Genomic DNA, 18651 nt, shown 5'->3' on the forward strand with positions numbered 1-18651 from the left:
CTAAGCCCTTCCCCAGTGGTCCAGGGGTTGAGACTCTGCACTTCCAGTGCAGGGAGCATGGGGTTTGATCTCTGGTGGGAGAACCAAGATTTCACATGCCTTGGGGCTCAGCCAAAAAGAAGATATCAAGTAAATGAATTTTTTAAAAAAATGTAGTACAATCTCACCAGTCTGGGCTGACCTTTGCTTTTGAACATCCAAGAGAAAAGGGCTCGCTTGGTAAAGATAATTTACACGTGTAATTGCCATGGGAACGTGAAAGAACAAACTTTAGTAAAGAAAAACAACCGCTTCATAGTGTATTTTTGTTCATAAACCATAAAAGTGCTCATCATGAAAGACCAACGTGTCTACCAAAGCATCCTGGCCATGTTACTAATCATTAGCTTGAATTCACTCTATGAACCTGGAAGAAACAAAATCATGTTTTTAAAATAGACTATGAATCAGACTTTAACCAGATCCTGGCTGCCTCCCTCTCTCAGGAAATGCCCAGAGGTGACATTTCTCTGTAAACACCTATGCCCAGGACGTGCTCTGTGAGCAAGCTGCCCTGCCAGGAACCCAACTCAGTACTTACAGAGTCCCCTCTTGACTGCTTTCAAAGCCAGCACTGCATCACTCCAATCTTTGCCTGCCAAGTAGTATATACTCCATGCTCAGAAGCTGAGTGCCAGCACTCAGTTGAGTGTCTCAAGTGGGACCTTGGGCTGTGGGCAAAGTAGTCCATTGACCTCACTGGGCTTTTCTAAGGCAAGGGTGACCCCCAACACTTGGCCGGCCAAGTAGCAGCAACTCTCTGTCCCCTTCTACAGGGCTTTTCAAAACCCAGGCAGTTGGCCCCCAGCACTCTCTGACTGGATGCCAGAAAGACAAATGAAAGCCCTGAGTTAGGAGCCCAACCCTGGTGTCTAGAAGTTGTGGAGCTAATTGACTATAATGGGAGGCAACCAACTAACCAAATTCCATAGAACCTGGAATTAAGACATGAGGCCTCTGCCTATGGATGGGCCCCCCAGTTTGGGCTCCTTGTTGCCCAAAGAGTTGGAAACTGGTTCTCCTGGAGGCAGCTGTGGGGGGCTTCCATTCCCACTTTCCACTTAAGGGAAGTGGAAGCTCCCTCCTCCCCCCATCTCAATGCCTTTGTTGATCCAATCTTCTGCTATTGTTCCTATTCCTTAATTGTTGTTTAGTTCAGGTTTATGAGATGTAATTTAAAGTCAGTAAAAATCACCCTCTTTATATAGTGTTAAATAAATGTTGGCAAATCTATTCAGTCGTGTAGCCACCACCACCACTATCAGAGCCATGGGTACAGAAAAGTCCCTCTAGCCCTAGCAGTCAGTCCCTCCCCAGCCCATGACAGCCAGTGATCAGCTTCTTGTCCTTATAGTCTTGCCTTCATCCAGAATATCACCTAAATGGAATCATGTGGTCCATGTGTGGCCCTTTTGTGTCTGACTTCTTCATTTAATATAATGCATGGGAGGGGCTTACCAGGTAGCTCAGCAGTAAGGAATCCGCCTGCCAATGCAGGAGACGCAAGAGATGGGGGTCAGTCCCTGGGTTTGGAAGATCCCCTGGAGAAGGAAATGGCAACCCACTCCAGTATTCATGCCTGGAGAATTTCATGGACAGAGGAGCCTGGCTGGCTACAGCCCATGGGGCTGCAAAAGAGTTGGAAAAGACTGAGTGGCTGAGCATGCTGCAGTGCATTTGAGATGCATCCTTGTAGCCACATGGATCAGTCATTCACTTTTCTTGCTGCCTGCTCCTTTAGTTTTAACTGGGCCCAGAGATGTGCCCTGCCCCTCTCTCCTATTATGGGGTTGTGTAGTCCTGGGACTAAAATCTTGCGAGATATCGTTGCTGGGGCCAGAATTCCACTAATCCAGGCTTGGACCCACAACCTTGGCTACTTATACTGGCTGCTGCCCAGGAATTCAGAGTTACTGGCCCTCACTTGCACCCAAGGAGATATGTCGTCCACCAGCTGATCAGATCACTCTTGACAACCAGTGGTGCTGATACAGGTCTGGCTGGGGATGAGCAAAATCTATTGAATGCGAGTCTTTCAGAGGAGATTGATTTTCAGTGGAGGGCTCACATTATGTATAGCATTTCCATTTAGAATAACTTGCTAGAAGAGGAGACAAGGAATTAGGATAGGGATGAAATGATCCAGACCTTTAAATTCTCTAACAGAGCTTTATCCACAGTTCTCCTAACAATCTGGGATCTGGCTTTAGATCCTGCCCTCACTGATTTTTCTGGGTTCTATTTTAGCAGCATGAATGTGGGGAGTCTGAAAAAAATATTTATTTTATTCTTTTAAGCAGCCAGTAATCATCGTAATCAAAGCTTACAGTGGATTCTTATACTGTCAGCAAAGGGTGACTTACTGAAGATCTGAATCTGGAGCCAAATAGCTTCCACATGTTTCTGAGCCAAAAAGCTCTGGAGGAAGGACAATCTCCTCCTTCTAGGTTTCAAACCAAGTTAAAGCAACTTTGTTGTCAGTTTTTCACTTCCTTTCATGGGTCTGCTCTCAATCTGGAATCTGAAAGTAGGGAGGAATCTTGAAAACAAAGAAACAGTTGATTAAATTATTTCAACTCTAAGAACTTAACCAAAAAGTGTAGGCTAGGAGGAGGAAATGGCAACCCACTCTACTATTCTTGCCTAGAGAATCCTGTGGACAGAGGAACCTGGTGGGCTGTTGTCCTCAGGGTTGTACAGAGTCAGACACGACTGAAGCAACTTAGCATGCATGCATGCATTGGAGAAGAAAATGGCAACCCACTCCAGTATTCTTGCCTGGAGAACCCCAGGGACAGAGGAGCCTGGTGGGCTGCCGTCTATGGGGTCACACAGAGTCGGACACGACTGAAGCGACTTAGTAGCAGCCACAGCAGGACACTCCTTAAACCCGACCGTCCACCCAAGTCAGCCCTTAACAAATCCTGGGCACTTATTAAATATTTAACATCAAATTCATTTTCTTCCTATTTATAAATTGTGGAAGTGAATGGCTTTTAAATAATAAATTCATGTTTAAAGAAAAGGCAGATACCATTAATGGCTTCCAGAACCTCGATAGGTACTTTCAAACATGGCTGTAGATGAGAACAAAGAAAGTGCAGGCATTGAGGCTGATGATGGAGTAAGCCCTGAAGGATCTGGGGGCATCACCTGCCTGCCACAGCACCTGGCTTCCTGTGAGGAAGAGAATTTAGGCCAGAATGCACACAGCCTCCTAGCCTGTGGCTTGCTTGACCTCAGTGAATTTATATCTGTTTAAAACATAATGAGGAGATTTGGAGTGTTGTTTAAAATGGAAATTTTGTTTACTTATATATAAGTAATAATCCCCTTGGACCTGGGAGCCAGAACTCAATTAAGGAAAAGTTTATTAATTAGTCACCCTGCAGGGAAGCAGAGCAGAGCAGACTGCTGGTAACTGGCCATTAAAAGTGAAGATGATAGATCCAAAGAGTTCAGATTAGTTGTCTGCTGTAAGAAATAAATACACCATGTGTGCATAGGCACCTGGATCATATCCACATATATGCATTTTATAAACACACACATACATACACATAAGCGCATATGAGTGGACAGACGAAAATGTTTTCAACGTGTCCAATCAAGATAGAAAAGAAAATTCTGTGTTGATATATCACTGCTTTGCAGATAGCACTAGGTTAAGCTAAAAATATTTCCTGGTTTAAAGGTAGTTGGAGAATTAGTGAGGCTGATTCTTCACCCATCACAGAGCCTTCCCCCGCTTTGCTAAGCTATTTCTGTAATGGCTTGAGATGCCCCTTGGAAATTGCACCATTGAGAAAGAGACCCTAAAACCATAACAGTCAGGAGTTGCTCCCCATAAAGATGAGTGAATTAGGAGTTCAAAGCCAGATGGTACTAGTGATACTTCAGTGGAAAAGTTCACCATATAGATTTTTACAAGTCCCATTGATTAAGATGGTCTTGAAAAGCATCATTTTGATGAGTAATCTCAGTTTGCAAGCAACTACTACCCAGGGTTGAGAATGACACTAGGTCTCTGATTTGTTCATTCACTTTATCGCCTCCAGGGGAAGAAGTGTGGAGGCCGAGTGGAGGCTGGGCTGGCTGTGTGTGCAATTGTGTACGGCACACAGGCCTCCATCTGTGTGTGCGCACATGAACCAGTGGGCGAGGACACGGACACTCTCTGCCTGCACTCCTCTGCTTACACGTCTCATCAGACTATGCCCTTAATCTCGGTTTCCTTCTGACCACCAGCCACGCTTTCCTGTGTGTCTTGGAATGGCTTGAATCAGCTGATGCTCTATCCAGGGCTATGTGATCCATAGGACTCTAGAGATCCATTATTTGGGTGGTGAATGTGGGAAAAGGGATCTGGGAAATAATGTTGCTTTTAAAAGAGGCAGACCTGGGCCTCTGCTGTCCATCATTGCAAAGCCCTGTGAGGCAAGGATGGCCACACATGAGGGCCACTGCAGGTTCTCACGTTCTCCTTCGTCAACAGGGAAATGACAGTTCCATGTTTTGAGATTTTTATAATATGATTTTTAAAATCTTGGGCCAGGAGACAATTTTCCAAACTCTGCAGTCTGGGATTCCTATGGTAATGCCTCGTGGCCTCCCCAGCACCTCCATCAGGGCAGGTGTTCCCAACCTTCTTTTGGAGCCTGAGGCCCCTGCTCTCTCTCTTTCAGTGGATAAGCAGCCTCCTGTTTAAGGAGAAGAACAAGGCAGTCTGGCTGTGGCCCCAGCTTCTGTCCTCTTGGCGTCCAAACCTCCTTGTCCATGTACCTCGCTTTCCCCCACTCCTTTCCCATAGATCTGCCCCCTCCCATCTCTTTGTTCTTCATCCTGTGCCCTTCTGCCTCCTCTGGGACCTCACCAACGGGGACCCCCATCAATCATCTTTCTGTGCTTTTATTTTCAATCTCTCCTACCACTAGAGTCAGGACTGCCTCCTCTTGGAAGGAACAATAACATCAATAATAAATAAATAAATAAGAAACCTTGACTGGGGACTTCGCTCGTGGTCCAGTGGCAATCTGCCTTGCAATTCAGGGAACTCGGGTTCAATCTCTGGTTGGGGAACTAAGATTCCAGGGTTGGGAACGCAGCAACTAAGCCCATGAGCCTCAACTACTGAGTCCGTGTGCCACACCTCGGTCCATAAACTACAACCAGAGGCCTCACGTGACCCAGTGAGGATCCACGTGCCTCACCTAAGACCCAATGTAGACAAACACACATTTTTTAAAAGCCTTGTCTGAACCCCACTTCTCCCTTGAGCTGCCGCCCCATAAGCCTTTCAGATTCTCCCCTCTGGAATATCTTTCTCCTGTAAGTCCCATAGCAGTTCGGGGGATGTTAAGCCACTGCCTTATAGCTCAGTCATTCTGGGCTTGTCTCAGCCCCATCAGACAGACAGCAAGCTCCCTGAGGACAGAGTCTCCTGTCACCTGGCACAGTGTCCTCCGCAGCCCAGTAAGGTGCCTGCCCATCAGTTCTTACGTGTCACGCCAAATGCCATGTGTGCTGTGTATTAAACAGTGAGTGAATTTCTTCCTTACCTCATTTAGCTGATTCATAAAGAGGTGATGGTAGTGGTGGTTTAGTTGTTGAGTTGTGTCTTACTGTGATCCCTTGGACTGCAGCCCGCCAGACTCCTCTGTCCATGGGATTCTCCAGGCAAGAATATTGGATTGGGTTGCCATGCTGTCCTCCAGGGAATCTTCCCAACCCAGGGACTGAAATCGGGTCTCCTACATTGCAGGCAGTCTTCTGTGTTGCAGACGGATTCTTTACCCACTGAGCCACCAGGGAAATCCTCAGAAAGAGAAAAACCTTTCTCTTACCCCTTGTGGAAGCAGGTGGTGTGAGTTCAGAGAAGCCCTCTCATGCAACATGGTCAGAAGGAATCGGTCAGTTTACTGGGAAGTTAAAAAGGAAAATCATATAAAAGGATACATTCATGTCATAAACATTTTCTTTTTTTAAATTTATTTATTTTAATTGGAGGCTAATTACTTTACATTATTGTATTGGTTTTGCTATACATTGACATGAATCTGCCCCGGGTGTACATATGTTCCCCATCCTGACCCCCCTCCCACCTCCCTCCCCATCCCATCCCTCTGGTTCATCCCAGTACACCAGTCCCGAGCATCCTGTATCATGCATCGAACTTGGACTGGCGATTCGTTTCACTTATGATAATATACATGTTTCAATGCCATTCTTCCAAATCATCCCACCCTCGCCCTCTCCCACAGAGTCCAAAAGACTGTTTTATACATCTGTGTCTCTTTTGCTGTCTCGTATACAGGGTTATCGTTATCATCTTTCTAAATTCCATATATATGCGTTAGTATACTGTATTGGTGTTTTTCTTTCTGGCTTACTTCACTCTGTATAATAGGCTCCAGTTTCATCTTCCTCATTAGAACTGATTCAAATGTATTCTTTTTAATTGCTGAGTAATTCTCCATTGTGTAAATGTACCACAGCTTTCTTATCCATTCGTCTGCAGATGGACATCTAGGTTGCTTCCATGTCCTGGCTATTATAAACAGTGCTGCAATGAACATTGGAGTACATGTGTCTCTTTCAATTCTGGTTTCCTCGGTGTGTATGCCCAGGAGTGCGATTGCTGGATCATATGGCAGTTCCATTTCCAGTTTTTTGAGGAATCTCCACACTGTTCTCCATAGTGGCTGTACTAGTTTGCATTCCCACCAACATTGTAAGATGGTTCCCTTCTCTCCACACCCTCTCCAGCATTTATTGCTTGTAGACTTTTGGATAGCAGCCATTCTGACTGGCGTGAAATGGTATCTCATTGTGGTTTGATTTGCATTTCTCTGATTATGAGGGATGTTGAGCATCTTTTCATGTGTTTGTTAGCCATCTGTATGTCTTCTTTGGAGAAATGTCTGTTTAGTTCTTTGGCCCATTTTTTCATTGGGTCGTTTATTTTTCTGGAATTGAACTGCAGGAGTTGCTTGTATATTTTGGAGATTAATCCTTTGTCAGTTGCTTCATTTGCTATTATTTTCTCCCATTCTGAAGGTTTTCACCTTTCTTATAGTTTCCTTTGCTGTGCAGAAGCTTTTAATTTTAATTAGGTCCCATTTGTTTATTTTTGCTTTTATTTCCAATATTCTGGGAGGTGGGTCTTGGAGGATCCTGCTGTGATTTATGTCAGAGAGTGTTTTGCCTATGTTCTCCTCTAGAAGTTTTATAGTTTCTGGTCTTACATTTAGATCTTTAATCCATTTTGTGTTTATTTTGGTATATGGTGTTAGGAAGTGTTCTAGTTTCATTCTTTTACAAGTGGTTGACCAGTTTTCCCAGCACCACTTGTTAAGGAGATTGTCTTTTCTCCATTGAATATTCTTTCCTCCCTTGTCAAAGATAAGTGTCCATAGGTGCATGGATTTACCTCTGGGCTTTCTATTTTGTTCCATTGATCTATATTTCTGTCTTTATGCCAGTACCATACTGTTTTGATGACTGTGGCTTTGTAGTAGAGCCTGAAGTTCGGCAGGTTGATTCCCCCAGTTCCATTCTTCTTTCTCAAGACTGCTTTGGCTATTCGAGGTTTTTTGTATTTCCATACAAATTGTGAAATTATTTGTTCTAGCTCTGTGAAAAACACCATTGGTAGCTTGATAGGGATTGCATTGAACTTATAAATTACTTTGGGTAATATATTCATTTTCACAATATTTATTCTTCCAATCCATGAACACGGTCTATTTCTCCATCTATTAGCATCCTCTCTGATTTCTTTCACCAGTGTTTTATAGTTTTCTATATATAGGTCTTTTGTTTCTTTAGGTAGATATATTCCTAAGTATTTTATTCTTCTCATTGCAACAGTGAATGGAATTGTTTCCTTAATTTCTCTTTCTATTTTCTCATTATTAGTGTATAGGAATGCAAAGGATTTCTGTGTGCCAATAAATTGGACAACTTGGAAGAAATGGACAAATTCTTAGAAAAGTACAACTTTCAAAAACTGAACCAGGAAGAAATAGAAAATCTTAACAGACGCATCACAAGCACAGAAATTGAAACTGTAATCAGAAATCTTCCAGCAAACAAAAGCCCAGGGCCAGATGGCTTCACAGCTGAATTCTCCCAAAAATTTAGAGAAGAGCTAACACCTATCCTACTCAAACTCTTCTAGAAAATTGCAGAGGAAGGTAAACTTCCAAACTCATTCTATGAGGCCACCATCACCCTAATACCAAAACCTGACAAAGATGCCACAAAAAAAGAGAACTACAGGCCAATATCACTGATGAACATAGATGTAAAAATCCTTAACAAAATTCTAGCAATCAGAATCCCAACAACACATTAAAAAGATCATACATCATGACCAAGTGGACTTTATCCCAGGGATACAAGGATTCTTCAATATCCACAAATCAATCAGTGTAATACACCACATTAACAAAATGAAAAATAAAAACCATGTGATTATCTCAATAGATGCAGAGAAAGCCTTTGACAAAATTCAACATCCATTTATGATCAAAACCCTCCAGAAGGCAGGAATAGAAGGAACATTCCTCAACATAATAAAAGCTATATATGACAAACCCACAGCAAACATTATTCTCAATGGTGAAAAATTGAAAGCGTTTCCCCTAAAGTCAGGAACAAGACGAGGATGCCCACTCTCACCACTACTATTCAACATAGTTTTGGAAGTTTTGGCCACAGCAATCAGAGCAGAAAAAGACATAAAAGGAATTCAAATTGGAAAAGAAGAAGTAAAACTCTCACTGTTTGCAGATGACATGATCCTCTACACAGAAAACCCTAAAGACTCTACCAGAAAATTACTAGAGCTAATCAATGAATACAGTAAAGTTGCAGGATATAAAATCAACACATGTCATAAACATTTTCAACTTAAAACATACAATTGTGTGTTTACTCATTGGTCTTCTGATACAGGGCCATGGTTTTCTCTTTGAGATGAGTTTTCAACTTTAGATTGTGACTTTTATAAACCACATTCAATATTAATAATAGTCTGGCTTTTGCTTTCAATTTCTTCTGAATGATTCAAGGACTTAAGAGACACTTGTGCAACTAACTGGTTAGAGACTTTTTCTAGATGCTTGACATTCACACCAAAGTCAGTATCTTTTTTCAAAAACTAACTCATTTTAATCACACCTTTCCAAAGCATTGATTCTAGTTTTAAAGAAACATTAACTCTTTATATAAACGTATTTTATTGATTTACATAATATTTGATTATTTGTATTTATAATATTAAGTACAAGTGGCATAGTTAGGTTTAGGAGGAAACCCAGTTGACCTGTTGATAAGTGTACAGTTCATGTTTTTGGTGCAAAAGTACAAAGACAAGCTAGGGAACAGCCACCACACGTCACAAGCCTACAATGTGCTGAGGCATTAGATAGTGTGCCTGACACAGCTGATGGAGGGCCTGGGTTAACCTGGTCAAGTGGCAAGGCCATTGTTCCAAAACTTTGCTGCACAAGAGAATCACCTGTGTAGCCTTCCAATGAATCCCAAAGCCCATGCTGTACTCCAGACTGGTTAAATTAGAAAGCCTGGGAGTAGGAGCCAGGCATCCATATTTTGTAAATAACCCAAGGTGATTCTGATGTGCAGCCAAGTTTGGGAACCACTAAGTTATGAGAAAGTGAGTTACAAGAGTAAACTATAACTGTAAAAGTTAGATCTGGATTTCGTCTTAGATTCAGTTTTAATTTTCTATGAGATCTTGAGTGATTTAATATCTGTGAACCTCAGTTTCCTCATCTATAAAATAGAGTGAATTCTTGCCCTGCAGGATTGTAGGAATTAAGTGTTTTGGGGAGAATTTAGCATATCCTGGTTCCATGAACATGAGCTGGAAGAATCACTCAGGAGTGGGGTTAATTTGTATATTGCTTCCTGTGGGAGAGTAAGGCACATGGGTAATTTCATTTGGTCAAAGTCTAGACTTGAAATATACATATTCAAATATAAACAGTCTCAAGGCAGACTGGGTTATATTCCTAAACCTTGCAGCTCTGACCTCAAAAATCTGCAAAGTCCATAAGGAACCTGCTTCTTACCTGCTATTAATTATCACCTATTGTTCATTGATTCTAGAACTATTTTCTCTCCAGCCACCTGTAGTAATGGGAATTCTTGATAATAGCTGATGGCCTGTGCTCACTCACTGTGTACCATTCTGGATTCAGCACTGTGTGTGAAGTTCAGGATTCTGTGACTACTGAAACTCCGGTGGTTATAGAGCAAAGTTGATTTTACATTGTTTAAAATATGACTCTCATTTTGAGTCATGCAGGTATAATTACAGGTATTTTATAATATTATTCTTCAGCACAGTCTAAACTATGCTTTTGTTCTCTGAGTTCTATTTTACTACGTGTACATTACGAATTTTATTCCATTACATCAAATGGACTATTAGAGTCTGAAAGTCCAAATTGGTCCCTGTCTTTGCCCTTTAATCTGCAGAGTGCATGAAATATCTGAGCTTCTTCTGTCTATATAATTAGGTTGCAAAACAGATGATATTTTGCTTTAAAAATAACTATATCCCTTGCACGCTGCCAGTGGCCTGATCCTGCATAATACAAAATAGGATAAAAGAAAAGTAACATATTATATCTTTCCTATTAAGGATTTTTATTGGAGATAGTCAGAGATAAACAAAATATAACATCCTTAATGTGGAAAGTTTTTTGCCACAAGTGTACCAGAGTCACTGGAGAACCTGAATTGAAATTTTATGTTTTCTGTAAACCTGCATCACCTTTTTTGTTAGTGCTAGATGTAAAGTTAAGACAGGATGAGCAGAGACAAGGCTGGGGTCAGGTCAGTGGTTCCTGGATGTTTTCCTTGGTCTCCTGCATCAGACTTCTCTCTATTTTTTCAAGTCTTTATTAATTTTTCTCAAGTATGTTTTGTAGTTTTCAGTGCATGTACCTTTTGTCAGATTTATGTGTAAGTATTTAATATTTTTGATGTTACTGTAAAAGGTATTTTTAAATTTCAATTTCCAGTTGTTTGTCACTACAGTTTAGAAATACAATTATCTCGATCCATGAACCTAGTATTCCACAACTTACTAAACTCAATTATTAGTTCTAGTTGCTTTTTTTGTGGCGTCTGTTAGATTTTCTACATAGATAATCATGTAATCTGTCAAGAAAGACAGTTTAACTTATTTCTTTCCAATCTGGATACATTTTATTTCTTTTTCTTGCCTGTTGAGCTGGCTAGAACCTCCCGCATAATGTTGAATAGAAAGAGTGAACATCCTTGTCTTGTTCTTGATCTTGGAAAGCTTTGCTGCTGCTGCTGCTGCTGCTAAGTCGCTTCAGTCATGTCCAACTCTTTGCGACCCCATAGATGGCAGCCCACCAGGATCCCCCGTCCCTGGGATTCTCCAGGCAAGAACACTGGAGTGGGTTGCCATTTCCTTCTCCAAGCTTTAGTCTTTTACTATTAAGAATACTATTAGCTGCAGGTTTTTCCTAGACACTTTTTATTAAACTGAGAATATCACCTTTGATGTATATTTTGCCGACCATTTATATCAGTAATGAATGTTGGAGTTTGTTAAATGCTTTGTCTGCATCTACTGAGAGAATCTTTTTCTTTTTAGTCTGCTAATATGGTGAATTATAATGATAGATGAATTTTTTGTTAACCAACCCTGCATTCCTTGGATTAATTCATTTATTTAGTCATTAATTAATTTATTTATGGTATGCTGCTGCTGCTGCTAAGTCACTTCAGTCGTGTCCAACTCTGCGTGACCCCATAGACGGAAGCCCACCAGGCTCCCCCGTCCCTGGGATTCTCCAGGCAAGAACACTGGAGTGGGTTGCCATTTCCTTCTCCAATGTGTGAAAGTGAAAAGTGAAAGTGAAGTTGCTCAGCCACGTCAGACTCGTAGCGACCCCATGGACTGCAACCCACCAGGCTCCCCCGTACATGGGATTTTCTAGGCAAGAGTACTGGAGTGGCTTGCCAATCCTTTTAATATGTTCCTAGCTATAATTTTCTAGTATGACTCACTAGTATTTTGTTTAGAACTTTTGCCTATTTGTTCATGAGGGATAATTGGTTTTCAACTTTTTTCTTGGAATATCTTTGGTTTTGCTATCAGGGTAATCCTGGTCTCAAATAAATTAATTGGGATGTAGTCTCTCCTGTCTGGGGCTTCCCAGGTGGCACTAGTGGCAAGGAACTCTCCTGCCAATGCAGGAGATGTAGCAGGCATGGGTTCGATCCCTGGGTCAGGAAGATCCCCTGGAGGAGGAAATGATAACCTACTCCAGTATCCTTGCCTGGAGAAGACCAAGGACAGAGGAGCTTGGCAGGCTGCAATCCATGAGGTCGCAAAGTGTTGGACACGACTGAAGTGACTTAGCACGCACTCACTCTATTTAATTTTCAGGAAGAATTTGTGTAAAATTGATATTATTTCTTCCTTTAAAGTTTGGTAGAATTCACTAGTGTGGTTAAATACACTGCTTTCTCTGTAGAAAGGTTGTTAACTACAGATTCTGTTTCCTTAATGGATGTAGGGTTAGTCACATTATCTATTACTGCTTGAGTAAGCTCTGGTACTTTGTATCTATCAAGAAATGTGTTCCTTCTTCCAAGTTGTGCTAACTTACCGGCATCATGTTTCTTTATTATCCTTTTTTTATTTGTAGAAACTGTAGTGAGGCTACTACCTCTTTTGTTCCTGACATGGGAAATTCATGTCTTCGCTCTTTCCTGATCATTCATGCTAGAGAAATATGAATTTTGTTGATCTCAAAGAATCAACTTTAGATGGTATTGATTTTTCTCTATTCTTTAAATTTTATATTTCCTTGATTTCTGATTTTGTATTAATTATTTCCTTCTGCTATTTAGTCTTTAATTTGCTCATCTTTTTCTAGTTTATTAAAGTGTAAGTTGAGGTAACTGATTGGAGACCTCTGTTGTTTTCTGATATAGGCATTTAATGGGGTAAATTCCTTCTAACAATAGAAGTGTCTTACTAATTTGGATATGTTGGTTTTCATTTTCATTGACTTAAAAACACTTCCTAATTTTCATTTTGGTTTCTTCTTTGACCCTAAGTTCTTTGGAGCTGTGTTGTTGAGTTTCAAAATATTTAGGGATTTTCCAGGTATCTTTCTGGATTGACTTAGAATTTAACCCTAGTGTGTCAAAGTGTAGTTGGAATGATGTGAAACCTTTAAAATTTACTTAGATTTGTTTCATGTACCAGAATATGATCTATCTTGGTAAATATTTTGTGTGCAATTCAAAAAAAATTCAGAAAGTGTATTCTGCTGTTGTTGGGTTGAATGTTCTGTAAATGTCAGGTAGAATGAATTGATAGTTGTTCAAATCTTATATATCCTTACTGATTTTCTGTCTACTTATTATATCAGTTATTGAGAAAGGGGTATTTGAAATCTCCAACTATAAGTCTGGAGTTTTCTGTTCATTATTGCAATTCTATCCGATTTTACTTCATATATTTCAACTTCCATTATTAAAGCATAAACATTTTTTATTGTTCAGACCTCCTGATGAATTTTGTCGTTATCATTATAAAATGCCTCTCTTTCCCTCTAGTAATATTTTTGTCTTAAGTCTCTTTTGTTTGATATTGTTGTAATTGCCTCAACTTTCTTATGGCAACTATTTGCATGGTATAGCCTTTTCCTACTTACATTTGCAACCTATTGTTTATTTATATTTGAAGTGCACTTCCCATAGGCAGCATGTAGAAGAGTTGCTTTTTACCAAATCCAACAATATCGACTTTTAATATTCAGACTACTTCATTTAATGGGATAATTCATATGGTGTGGCCCAAAGTATTATTTTTCTATGTGTTTTCTATTCAACCCATCTGTTCTTTGTTCTCCTTTTTATTTGCTTTCTTTTGAACTTATTGAACGTTTTATATGACTCCACTTAATATCCTTTGCTGGTTTTTTAGCTCTAAATCTTTGTTATTTAGTGATTGTTGTAGGATTTGTTGTATGCATCTTTAAGTTATCACAGTCTGCTTTCAAGTGATATTATACCACTTCATGTCTAGAATAAGAACCTTAGAGTATTTTCATTTCTCCACTCCTAAACTTTGTGTTATTGTTGTCAAACATTTTAATTTTGTGTGTGTTATACCCACATATTACATTGTTGTTATTTTTGCTTTAGCAGTCAATTAACTTTTAAGGAGATTTAAATAAGAGAAAAGCATATATTTATCCACATGGTTGTCATTTCCAGAACTCTTCATTCTTTTGTGTATATCCTTTGTGATGAATTCTTTCAGCTTTTTTAAGTCTGAAAAAGTCTTCATTTTCCTTTTATCTGAGAATGATACTCTGGTTGGGTGTATAACAGTAGGTTGGAAGTTTTCAGTACTTTTAAGAATATTGCTCCATTGTCTTCTCACCTGTATTATTTCTGAGAAACATCATTGTATCATTGTTACTTTACTTATAACATAATTTCCCCCCTCTGGCTATTTTCAAGATTTTTCTCATCGTTACTGGTTTTAACCCATTTGATTATTATTTGAGTTATTAACCTGATTCCTGGCTGAGCTTTAGGTTACTGGTCTCTATGACACTCAACCAAAGCAGATAATCACTTATGGGTTATTCATGTTTTAATATGATCAATTTCAGAATTCTGTTACACAAAGGCAGAAATTTCTATAGGCACAAATCTTATTCTCTTTTAATAGAAATTTACCTTCTCTGTTAAATCTCATCTAATTCAACCAAAAGGAATTATTCCTTTATTTATAGTAGGAATGACCATAGGTTTCAGAAGGCCAGCGGTGTGTGATGGACAGAATCTAAGAGGACCATGCTGTTTGTTACCCCTGCATGATTTGGTTGGGGTCTCATACTAGATCATGAGCTTCAACCTTTTACTTCCTCTTTTTTCCCCTAAGATTTCCCAAGGAGCCACATGAAGGACAGATGAGGGTTTACCAAACTTAACCTGTCCTTTCTTCTCTTGTCTTCTCTCCTGTGGCAGTGTCTGGAGGCCGCAGCCGCCTGCACCTCATCGATCTTGGCAGCTGTGTGAAAGCTCTTAGCAAAAATCGGGAAGGAGGCTCAGGGCTGTGCCTCTCCCTGTCTGCCCTGGGCAATGTCATCCTGGCTCTCGTCAATGGCAGCAAGCACATCCCATACAAGTAAGTGACTCTTCTACTTGAAGAATGGGATGAAGTAAACATGGTACCAGGGCTAGGTGTGGGTTTCTCAGTCTAGTGACAGCTGGGGAGAGTTGTACTACGGAGGTATGGGCCACATTGTCAGTTCAGTGCCGGAAACTGGCCTTCGCTAGCAACTACATAATGCATGATCTGCCAAATTCAAAAGCTGTGGAAATACATAAATTTGCCCCAGTCCTAACATTAGGCTGCTCAAGTCAGAAGTAATAGGAAGTTACCTCAGTGGAGGGCTTTAAAACAATTGCCATTGGTAGATTCTTATTGAGGCTTCCCTAGTGGCACTAGTGGTAAAGAATCTGCCCACCATGCAGGGGCTGCAGGAGATGTGGGTTCCATCCCTGGGTCAGGAAGATCCACTGGAGGATGGCATGGCAACCCACTCCAGTATTCTTGCCTAGAGAATCCCACAGACAGAGGTGCCTGGGGCTAAAGTCCATAGGATCGCAGAGTTGGACACAACTGAAATGACTTAGCATTCATGCACTCAAATTTTTGCCACCATTGTATGAATGCTTTATAGGGATAAGAGCAAGGGTCCTAAGATTGAATTACCATTCCCTTAGGAGTAGAGCTGCCATATTTAACCAATAAAAGTATGGGATGCCCAGTTAAATTTTAATTTCAGATAAAAATCAAATATTTTCAGTGTAAGTGCTGCTAAGTCACTTCAGTCGTGTCCGACTCTGTGTGACCCCATAGACGGAAGCCCACCAGGCTCCCCCATCCCTGGGATTCTCCAGGTAAGAACACTGGAGTGGGTTGCCATTTCCTTCTCCAATGTGTGAAAGTGGAAAGTGAAAAGTGAAAGTGAAGTCGCTCAGTCGTGTCCGACCCTTAGCGACCCCACGGACTGCAGCCTACCAGGCTCCTCCATCCATGGGATTTTCTAGGCAATAGTACTGGAGTGGCTTGCCATTGCCTTCTCTGTTCAGTGTAAGTATGTCCCCAGTATTGCATAAGCTATAGGGGCACCCTGTATTTTATCTGGCAATCCTATTTAGGAGAACTGAAAAGCTTGGGGAATTGCCACCCACTATCCGATGCAAACGGAGAAGGCAATGGCAACCCATTCCAGTACTCTTGGCTGGAAAATCCCATGGGCGGAGGAGCCTGGTAGGCTGCAGCCCATGGGGTCCCGAAGAGTCAGATACAACTGAGCGACTTCACTTTCACTTTTCACTTTCCTGCTTTGGAGAAGGAAATGGCAACCCACTCCAGTGTTCTTGCCTGGAGAATCCCAGGGACGGGGGAGCCTGGTGAGCTGCCATCTATGGAGTTGCACAGAGTCGGACACGACTGAAGCAACTTAGCAGCAGCAGCATCCCATGCAAATGCTTGTTTCACTTCCAAGATCCTTTTCCTCTTTTTGGTTATGCTCCAAAAAGATGAAATTAGAACTCCTCCTATGTCTGGAATAGCCAAAAATTTGCCGTATCATCTTTGGCCATGAATGACCCAGCCCTGAAGCCACCCCTCACCACCTTCGCTCCAGTTCAGCTTTTCCACTGGACAATGTGGTGATGGGATGAGGGGAGCTCTCTAATTTTTCAGGCTCTGCCAAGGTCCAGCTGCACTGTTCACTAGTTATCTGAACCTTCCCATCTCATGAAGTGAGGGCTATAGCTATATATCTTATTTACACAACTAGGATAAAAGGCTTGAAATGATATGTGTGGAAGTTTTTTGTAAAGTGTGTAACACTGTAGTCAATAACCAATAACGATAATGTGGTTGAGCCTATACCCACTTATTGAAATGGAAATAACACGTATCTTACAGAGTTGCCATGAGGATTAAGCAAATATACAGTATATGGAATCATTTTTTAATCTGTAGGATTCGACAAAATAAAAGTTTCTGTCGTGTAGGTAAGTCAGGCAGTTTTTTCTACAATAAGATTCAGTACGAATTCTTGAGTTGTCCTTTGCCTCTCCCATAAGTTGATGCCAACACTGTGATTTTGTTCTCTACCAGGAAGCCCATTACTAGCCTACTTTGGAGTTTAAATAGAGATTATAAGCTGGTCTGTGTCAGTTCTTGAAGTTTGGAATCCTAGGATACACCCAGAAGTGGCTGTTCCAGCCCTTGTGTGATTCTTTGCTATGAGGAAAAATTCAATTTGAAGGTTTATGAAGTTTCATTATCATTTCTGCAGCTGAATAAAGTCAACTTGTGATCACAAGAAAGAGAGGAAGGAAGGGAGGGAGGGAGGAAGGAAAGAGAGAAGAGAGGAGGGGAAAAAATAAAGGTCTGGAGAGGTACTGTCAAGGTTGAAGATCTCAGAAAGAAAAGAAAGAGTTATCAGCCCTTGTTGGCTTTCCTGTCCATACAAAGGGAAACGTGTATTAGTATGATAACTTAACAGATCATGATGTAGACAAAATTCAAAATACCACCTTATGAGGTCACTGATTATGTATTTTGCTTGTATATTTGTATCTCTTATATATATATATATATATCTCATATTGTTTCTGTAGAGCAATATGCTTTTGTGGATTTCAGTAAATATTTGTTGAACTGATGGTGGGGGGGATGGATAAAAGTAAGCATATGAAATTACTTTTACTTTTGATGAAGTAAGTAACTTCCTTTTTGTTCAAGTTGGGTTTTACTACCAACATTAAAAATTGTTTTTGTTCATAGTTCAAGGTCTCTTGTTAAATTAAACATACCATACACCAGTTAGCCACAGCGACCAGCTATCTGCTTGCTTGCAAGGGCTGACTAAATGTGGAAACTCCACTCACCGTTCTCTGCAGACATCTGTCTGCTTCAGCCCCCTTCTTTCCCTTCTGGCTCTGAGGGAGTGATGATTAAAGACACTCCATGTCTGAAGTAGACTTTGTTGTTCAGTCGCTAAGTTATGTCCGACTCTTTGCCACACCATGGACTGCAGCACGCCAGTCTTCCTGTCCTTCACCATCTCCTGTAGTTTGCTCAAACTCATATCCATTGAGTCAGTGATGCCATCCAACCATCTCACTCTCTGTTGAAGTAGGCTTATCCTTAATATAAATCCGGTGTTGACATAAGACACAGGCATAGATTTGTCCCCCACCGTCAGGATCCTCCTGGGGATCTTGCAGAGCTGCCCACTGCTTGGTGTCAGAAAACATGGTGGCCTGACCACCCAGCCAGCTCTGTCCTCCCCAAATCTTCACTGGCAGTGCACTTGTATAGCCTGTTGTATCATCTCTCAGTCCTTAATGCCCATCATTATGCGTGAGCTTTCGAAGGACGTTGCCGTAATATTGTTTCAGATTCTCAGCCACAGCAGATAGTCAATATTTGGTTCTGAGAATGCATTTGCAAAGTGATCAGTCAACAATAAACTATCCTCTTTCAAG

The 18651-nt window shown here is 40.9% G+C and overlaps 1 protein-coding gene across 3 annotated transcripts in view; it reads left to right on the forward strand.

Annotated features, from left to right (window-relative positions):
- The window catches only part of KIF26B (kinesin family member 26B), a 531529-nt gene that overhangs the window by 434151 nt on the left and 78727 nt on the right, over window positions 1-18651 (forward strand). For all 3 annotated transcript variants that reach the window (XM_055419734.2, XM_055419735.2, XM_088845508.1), the window contains one exon: window positions 15103-15262. In XM_055419734.2, the coding sequence (XP_055275709.2) occupies window positions 15103-15262 (160 nt within the window). The remainder of the gene's footprint in view (window positions 1-15102; window positions 15263-18651) is intronic.

This window comes from Moschus berezovskii, chromosome 17, assembly GCF_049115385.1.
Source record: "Moschus berezovskii isolate FMDL1 chromosome 17, NW_MosBer_1.0, whole genome shotgun sequence".
NCBI classification, from domain to species: domain Eukaryota; kingdom Metazoa; phylum Chordata; class Mammalia; order Artiodactyla; family Moschidae; genus Moschus; species Moschus berezovskii.